Source organism: Sabethes cyaneus, chromosome 3 (assembly GCF_943734655.1).
Source record: "Sabethes cyaneus chromosome 3, idSabCyanKW18_F2, whole genome shotgun sequence".
Classification (NCBI taxonomy): domain Eukaryota; kingdom Metazoa; phylum Arthropoda; class Insecta; order Diptera; family Culicidae; genus Sabethes; species Sabethes cyaneus.
This window is the reverse complement of record NC_071355.1, coordinates 95,085,076-95,094,287: the sequence shown is the minus strand read 5'-3', so window position 1 is coordinate 95,094,287 and position 9,212 is coordinate 95,085,076. Positions and strand designations below refer to the sequence as shown.

Here is a 9,212-nt window from a genome sequence, read left to right as displayed (position 1 = left end):
ACTTGCCTTAACGTAAATAAACAAATTTCTTCCAATATTTCGCTATCTAAAATCCTGACAATTGAAAGGGTTAATCAAAAACTGCATTTTATTTCACCTTTTTTCAAAAATGTATGGAGTTTGACAGCGATTTTACTTTTCATCACTTTTTTTATGCAGCGCCTCTAAGCGGGCGATAGCTTGTCAAAAACGCCTATTGAATATGATTCATGTGTTATTCTTATGAAACTGTAGTGATTAGCACCAGGAGAATATCTATGTGTTCTGCACATTGAACGCACGTGTATAGTTTTTTCGGTGTAGCAGCGATGGCAGCGACATCAAGATTCAGTTTGCCACTTTCTGCTCGAGGGGTGCTCTATTGAATTACATAAAAACCTTTTACACACTTTTTGTCAATTAGCTGGTAGTCTGTTCTCTGTGGTAATACCCTAGACAGACATACAATTGTACCAGCGTTGTACGTGTACAGCGTTGTACATGTACAACGGAAGGGTGACAGGCATACTGCTGTACGTTGTACGTGGTTGTGCTCATCACCGATAATCTCTAATTGCATGGCCTAAGCGTTGGTTTTTGTTCCTATTCACGAAATATAAACACAAATTTCAAGATGTCGAGCATTTAGCGTTAAATCTGCCAAAATTTTGCAAAATAATAAATAATTTAAAATTCTGCTTAGTTTTTGTTATCACAACTATCAGTCATTGGCGCTGCGCGCTGTAAAAATCGAGCATTTGTAGCTTCGTACAACGGTGAAAGAGATAGGTACAGAAACCACCGTTGTACCACAGAGAACAGACATCCAAGCGAAAGGTCCCCACTTGGATAAAACTTATGTCAAATTAGTTGGGAAACTATAGTGATGATGTCACTAAAGGCGCATAAAATTCTACACTAAACTCACAACAGCTAGCTTTCTGGCGCTAGCATAACGCATACAGTCCATATATACTAGCGCCAGAGGAGCCAAAGATTGTCAGCGTGCAAATCAAAAGAATCATTTAGTTGGGAAACTATAGTGGTGGTGTCGCAAGCATATTAGTTGATTTAATTTGAAATTTTATCCAAGAATTCCCGAAAAATTTGTTCCTGAATAGATTTCTATTCTCTGTGCTTAAACTTACCACCCAGCTAAATAGTCACCAAGCCTAAAATAAGTGTGGAAGACTATACGCATGAAGTCGACAAAGAAAACAAATAAAAAAATTGTACAGACCAGAAAAAAGACGGCAAAGAACCGCATTAACTCTTCTACCCTGAAAACAACGACTAACATCTCTTCGGCGAGTTTCAGATATAGGCGAAATCGACGTAACACTACAGTGTCCGATGTTCGACAGAGAAGGGGCGTGTGACAGGGGGATTGAGAGTGATGACAGATGAGCGGTGCGGAAGATTATTCGTGGTTAGACCGATCAAGAGACAGGATCATTGTTACCTGTTCTCCAAACGGCAGTGGCGACTCGTGGGGGCTTAGCTTACCTGTTCAACCAGCGAAAATACAAATTAATACGCAGCTTTTTTTATTATCGCATTTCTATATTTTAATCATAAAACAAACATTAGGGGTTTTCACCGTAGCGCTTGCCATGTTGCGTAAACGGTGTATTTTGTGTATATACTGCCGCAATTCGCATTGCAGTTCCAGTTTCTATGGAGATGGAACTGTTATGCGAGTAGCGGCAGTATAAGTATGCAATACTACGTATTCGCAACATAGCAAGCGCTACGTGAATATCCCTATTTATTTAAATAGCAACGGAATACGACGGTTTACTTTACCAGCAAACTCGTCTCTGAATTTTAATGACGAACCGAAAACTTTTTGTTCAATTTACCTATTGAACCAAGTTCAAGAATTACCACCTTACTGCGATGCGCGCACAAGCCCACACCACACGCACCTCAAGCAATATGCGTAAGTTGTTCAATGCTAAAAATGAACGAGTTAATGAGAAAATTTTGCGAATACCTAATGCATGCCAAATCGCCAACCGCGCTCTACTTTCAAATCCCCTTCGTACCAACACTTTATTCCTGGTGCTAATCTCTAAAGTAACGTTCAAAAGTCGTGTTGAACGTTTCGTTCATTAGCTTCCTAACTAGATAAAATATGGAATCAAAGCGCGTGCCATAGGGATATGTGGTAGTAAGTTGTTCAATGCTGAAGATGAACGAGACAATAAAACGCCCGCGCTTTCGAGTAAAAGCTGTGTCACATTCTCTTTTGATCTCCTTCGTACCAACACATTGTTCCTGGTACTAATTCAGTATCAAGAATCAATACAGGGAATAATGTGTTGGTATGCTTGTGCATTGAGATCTCGAAAGAAACGTTCAAATGTCGTGTTGAACGGTTTGCTCATCAGCTTCATAACTAAACTAAATTCGTATTGCATTGCATATACGTCGGTGCAAACGAAATTTGGTCGGGCTGAATTTTGTTTGCCTGTCCTATGAACAGGTTGAACATGCGGACGAGTCGCCACTGCCAAACGGTAACAAAAAGTTTCTCGGCGGTACAAAACCACAGAGAACAGACTACCAGGTAATTGACAAAAAGTGTGTAAAAGGTTTATATGTACTCTACGAGTAATCCTTCAATAGAGCACCCCTCGAGCAGTATGTGGCAAACTAAATCTTGATGTCGCTGCCATCGCTGCTATGTAACTCCAGCACAAAGAAATATTGATAAAGGTACATGGATATTTTTTGATGCGTTTGGCAAACTATTTCTGAAGGGCGCTACCGACAGATTTTACACACAAAAAATCGATTACTTCCTTCGAGCCTGTTAATCTGTTCTCTGTGACAAAACCACTTGCCAAAGTTAGTCTGCCAGCGTGGCTCAAATCGGCGGGTCTTATGTCTACAACCATCCCGGATCCCGTTCCGGCAGAGTAAGAAGCGATTTCACGAGTCACCGGTAACAGCAGAAGTGCTGGTGGCCGACGAGTAACGCCATCGTCGAGTCACACGTGTTCATTGAGAGGGACGAACGTTTTGGAGGGGAAAGCCAGAGGAGGTCTGGTTGAGCCTGGCCCCCGCTCTTCGACGCCAGAACCGATGCGTCTCTCCTTTGTCCACGAGCGCCGTGAATAGAGCGACCGTTAAGATCCAGGAAAGCTCGATTCATATTGTTCCAGCCAAGGTACGTCACACTCTCTCCCCTCTACGTCTGCATGTTCCTGTCAACAGGGCCCCAACAGTTCCAGTCGGCCGCACCGTTCAAATGATGCATGATTACATATAAATATAAGTATTAAAATGATTTGCTTTGTATAACTTTTTCCTATACTGAGCCCTATGTCTGTCTTGCATGTGTATTTGGTGTTTTGTTGGCAGTAAGTCCGAGGTAAGTTTCTGGGAAGTGAGTCTCCTCCAGTACATTGGTGGGTAGCCGACCCGGTAACCAAGAGTTCGACCGAGCTAGTCGTTAGTTACACAGTGCTAATAAAGGTTAAGTGATACTCCGGACCCTCAGGGATGAACTAATGGCATTTAGACCAGAAGCCAGGCTGCAATTGGCCAAGGAGTATTATTTTGCTCTGGGAAAATAGATTAGTTTGCCAAAAATATTAGTTTAAATCATATAATACTTGAAAATAAAGTCGTGTGGTTTAATGGTTGCCTAAAACTACTTATGTAAGGTTAGGAATTGAAAACCGCACGACCCCGCACCTCCTAGCTTGGCTACTGAATTATACAAATTAAAGTATTTTCAGGTATGGCCACGTGGAGGCGCTAGGTAGGGGCTTGGGATGGCTAGAGCTATGTTGGGCGCTTTTTCCTAGTTGCCTTCCCCATTTCATACCCTTTCATTTCATTGTTTAATTGGATAAACTCGGAATCGGAGGCCCGTTGCTACGATGGTTTAATTCGTATCTCTCCGATAGCCATCTAGAAGTTAACATCGACGGTTTGGTCCCACGATCTTTCACTGCTTGCACTGGAATCCCACAAGGCAGCCATCTCTGATCTTCTTTGTCTACTTCGACGATGTGAATTTTCTGTTTAAATGTTCAGAATTCTCGTTTGTTGACCAGGCTGTATCCAAAAGTAGAGAATACGTCCAGTGCCGCGATTCTACAAGAACATCTATCTATTTTCGCGCTGTCAGCTGTACCTTCTCCGTGAAAATTGTGTCAATGGCTCAGGAATACTGTTCGACTCTAAGCTTGATAGCAAACAACACATCACATTTATTGTCGATAAGGCCTGCCGGAACCTTCGATTTATTATGTGCATCGCCAAGAACTTATATACGACAACTATTGTCTCAAAGCAACTATTGTCACAGATCTCCACTGCTGACGGTTACCCGTCATGGCCTTTACCAGTCGCTAGGACAGGTTCTCTTCTACAGCCCGGTGGCTAAGCTGCGTCGCCATGAGCCTCTTGGTCTGCCTCTTCTACGCTGTCCTTGTGGATTCCAGCCGAGTGCTTCTCTGCAAACCTCGTCCGCTTAAGGTGTGTCTGATCCACTTTCACCTACGTTCACCAATTTCTGTGGCTATTGGCCGTTGATGACACCGACGATGGAGTTCCTCATTGGATATCCAGTTATCAAGCCACCGGGCACGAATGACATATCGCAGGCTCCGGTTAAGGAATATCTGCCGTTTTTCCGTCGTCTCCGCTAAGACGCACCACGTTTCGCAGGCATACAGTAGTACGGATTTAACGTTTGAATTAAATATTCGGGATTTCGTACGTAGTGATCTGGGTTGAATGTTTCGCAGGCATGCTGGTGACGCACCAAGGTCTCTAGATTTACTTTCAGTCAAATGCTCCCCTTTTTTCGAGATTTCCATTTCAACACCGTAACCATATCCTACTTTTGGATGTACTTATAGTACACGAGGTGTTCGGGGTTGCTTATCAGTACAGGTCGGACTTATAATCAACAGATTCGATTATATATGATTCAACAACCTGTCAAACTTCGTATTACCACAAATTAAACTGTGTTGTAGATAAATCATGAATCTCGGACGATCTTTGTCACAATCTCGAGTTTTGCAATGTTCTGAGGTGTTCAACCTTAGATGATTCATTTTGGCAGTTACGTAACTATTAGCGAATTCATAAATTAACCTGGGTTCGTGCTAACTCGAGCCCGAAATTTATGAACGATACGGGCAGTTTGACAGATCGACCCGTAAACCGTAATGCTAGACAGTTTTAACCTGCGCTTCAAACTGAATGCTGTCAGTTTAACCGAAATGCAATCTCGGTTAATTTATGAACGCTTTGACAGCACTTCGATTAAAATTGAGTGCTAATCGACCTGAGCCAGGTTAATTTATGAATTCGCTATATGAAAGCATCCCAGGTAACCAATGAGCATCACCAATGCTATTCAAATGCAAGCCAATAAGCATTTAAGTCGCCTTGAATGCTACCTAAAAGCTATTTTGGAAAAAGGTACAGCTACTTTACTGCTAACCTTCTTATAGTGCTGACTATGCTAATGCTAATTTGCAGCTAATTATCGACACAAAGAATTTGAATAGAATTTAGGATGCCAATTTACAACACCTATGCAGTCAAAAAGCTAATATACAACGTGCAGTATAAAATGTCAGATATGCTGATTTGCTGCTTATGTTAATGATTATTGGTTGCCTGGGATGGGTAGTTAATATACAAATTTGCAGATAAAAAGCAGATAAATTAGAAATTGAGCCACAACTTTTTTTACACAGGCACTTTTAGACCAAACTCGTGTTTTTAGTCTTTGACCTTGAAATGCAGCCAGGCATTAATTTTAATATTTTTTAGAAACAATAGTTCTACAATTGATGGAGGGACGGTAGGGGAAAGTAATGAAATTTTTTTTGGGAGAGTGGAAAGGAAGGGGGGGGGTAATAGGTAGCTACGCTTAACAAGTTGTCGTTGTGACTCCTATCTTTTGTCCAATGGTGGAAGGTGCATGGGTCGAACCAAGCTATAATCAGAGATTAAAACCTGATTTAACCCCACACCTGCCAGGGCGTGTGGCTCGCTGGCACTCGTGTACCTTTGAACCATAGAGGCGCTGGACAAAAGAAGACTGCGCAACCCTCTTATTAATGTAGCGACCTATCTGGTTTTTGGGCTATTTTTAGACACACAGATTGTGCCTCTTCCTCCGTCAACCGACCGAGAAGTTTTGATCTAACTTGTTTTTACTTTCAGGACGACGACACTATGCAGGCCCTTACGACTTGCAAGGTACTTCGTCCGTAAGCGTGTTAGTCCGCGTTTCTCAATGTGGGTCTTCGGAGAAAGGCTCCGTTCCTATCAAATTGACCAAACTCGTGTTTTAGTCTTTGACCTTGAAATGCGGTCAGGCATTAATATTAATACTTTTTTTAAAACGATGGTTTTTACAACCCCCCTAATATCAAACTAGATTCTAGCTCGTACATTTTAGGTTAAGTGTATCAGTAGGGTGATACACTAATAGTGTCTAATCTTCTAATCTGTTATTATGCGCTGTCTTAACTTCTGCAGTCTTGACTGCTAACCACAATATGTGCGGTTACGCTAAGCACGTGGCTACCTTTACATGGTTAGATGGTCCATGAAAACATGTTTTCCTGGTGATACTAGCTTTAGAAACTAATAGAACGAAACTCCATGTTTATTGTTTTATTCATTTTCAACATTGAATTTTTATTTTGTAATTATCGACCATTTTATTAAAATTTAAATTTCTATACAAGCACTAGGTAAATATACTTTTGTTTGATAATCCTTGTTATATGATTTTCATGAATGAACCGAATAATTAAGAAAAATCCAGTGTCGTCCCGATGTAGTTACCAATATAAATAAATAAAAACAAACGAAGAAAAGGGAGCAAGTGAATCTTGAAGGATTACTGCCGGTAGGACGTATTTCTATATCGTTCGTAGAGACTAATGTATAGTACGAAAATTGTTTTTTCTTTGTTTCAATGTGCCAAACATATTTTAAGGAACCAATATTTATGCAATAAGCGTAACTATCAGAGGCTTGCGTTAATTAGGGAAACTTTCTTGTTACTAAATTATTGGGGCTGATGTCAAATGTTTTTTGCTTATAACCTACTACTTCAATTATTATTTTTTACATTATACTGCGATTCTTGCGCATCTTGCACGTATGTCAGTATGAGAGGTTGTAACTGATAACGGAAAGAATTAACAGAAATTAAAACAAACGAATCGTTACCACGCATTTGCAGTTTCTTAGAGTTGAATGAATTTTCGCTACGAGTAAATTGATCATTTTGTATATACTTCCTTTTGATAACTCATACTCTACGTCTTGCTCACTCTCGTTCTACTCATATCTGCATTAAAAATTATCGCTATTTCTTTTTTTTCATGTTTCATTGTTGTCAAACATTATGTCATTGCATTATATACGGAAATATATTTTCGCTCAAAAGTAGGAGGTTGTGTGAATTCAAAAATCTGGTACCGTGCAAGAACCATATTCAAAACAGTGCCTAATTCTGAACAGTTGCAAATTTTTCATAAATATTGTCAAAATTCCAGCTTAAATAGCTGTTTAGTTTAGTTTAGCAATTAAGTCACTACATCTGATCATTTCCTGTTATTTAAATGGTTTAAATAACTATAAAACCATTTAAATAACAATATTTAAGTCAATATTTAAGAAAAAATTGCAACTGTTCAGAATTAGGCACTGTTTTGAATATGGTTCTTGCACGGTATAATGTTATTTCGACCAGAAAGGCTAATATAATGTGGCAGACAATTTCACTAGATATGTGCCTTCGCGAACATAGATCATACGCATTTTGAAAAAAGTAGCAAGACATTATATATAAAAAGGCGAAGACGCCTTGCAAAAATCCACACGTAGATCAATTGTTATTAGGAAGCCATGATTTTCAAGGATCCTGCAATAATGTAAAAAGCAAACAAAAGATTTGCTGAAATGATATTGCGTCTGCTAAAATACTATTGATGTTGAACAGCTTCCAGCAAGTTACGGTTCTTTTCCAAATTATCAATCGCGATAAGGTGTAATTCTCCAACGTTTATTTACTTTCCGTTCAACATTGACAAATGTACGTCCTTTATTGAATAAGTAGAGCTTGGAACATTCTGGTGACTCTCGTTATGTTCCTAAATATTATTTATCAATAAATTGTTTCCTGGTTGAATATTTTGTATTTATTTTCTGATTCCAATAATTATAATGCCTTAGATGTTATATATGTCTGCAATTTTATTCTGCATCTATGTTTAATTAAAGTTTCACCTCCTTTCGCAGTGCTCTTTTTAATTAAATTTTCGCTTCGCACATTACATTGTTCGCCAGTTTAATGAATTGTTCATACAATTGATGATATTATTCTTGTATATTTTACCTCCTGTTCTTTTAAATAATTTTTGCTATACAACACTACCTAGGATCGGGAACATGTTTCGACGACATCGATGTCGGCGCGTTGGCTGAAGAGTTTGCCTGCTTTAGCTCGCGTGCCTTGGCAGCGTTTGCTGCTTGTTGCTGCTGACGCGAGCGTCTGTCATTACAGCCAGTGCCACCACCAACGCCGCCACCTCCTCCACCACCTCCAGCACCTGGTAAAGATTTGGACGAAGATTTCCCCTTACCTGAATGCTGCTGCTGACTTGCACCGCCACGTGGAAGCACCTGTGGGGTATGCAAACTTTGCAATTCGTCCGCAACATTACTCTCACTTTCCCCCTGCTTTAGATTATCACAATTGCCTTCGTCCTTGTTATTGACAGCACCATCCTGCTCCTCCGGATCGCTAGTTGACCTTTTCGAATTCTTATTAACACTATTGTTGTTACCTCCAACGCTCAAGTTCAATGAATTCAACTCGTCGGTCACATCGTCATCAGCGTTTTTACTAAATGACTGTATGTTTGCAATAGTTGACAACATTAAAGCTTGAACAAACTGTGATCTGTAAATTAAAAAGAAGGCAATAGAATTAGAATCAAAACAATTGTCTGCTACTGTAGCTGCAAGGTTTCCAGCAGTTGAATCCAAAACGATTGACGAATTTGCTTTGGTTCGACGGCTAGGGCTCATGCTAAAATGTTGCTTAGCAAGCTTCTCAAAACTGAGTACATTAGAAGTTGGCGGTTCGCTCGTACTCAAAAATGTTACCTACAGTCTGCGTTACATTCTACGACTCGCAAGTTGTGACGATTCAAATGATAGTAATCGTAATT

The 9,212-nt window shown here is 39.9% G+C and overlaps 1 protein-coding gene across 2 annotated transcripts in view; it reads right to left on the bottom strand.

Annotated features, from left to right (window-relative positions):
* Nucleotides 1-6,665: 6,665 nt before the first annotated feature.
* LOC128742684 (E3 ubiquitin-protein ligase KCMF1) overlaps nucleotides 6,666-9,212 on the bottom strand; it is a 32,585-nt gene continuing 30,038 nt past the window's right edge. For both annotated transcript variants that reach the window (XM_053839120.1, XM_053839119.1), the window contains one exon: nucleotides 6,666-8,941. In XM_053839120.1, coding sequence (XP_053695095.1) covers nucleotides 8,410-8,941 — 532 coding nt within the window. In that variant the 3' untranslated portion in view covers nucleotides 6,666-8,409. The remainder of the gene's footprint in view (nucleotides 8,942-9,212) is intronic.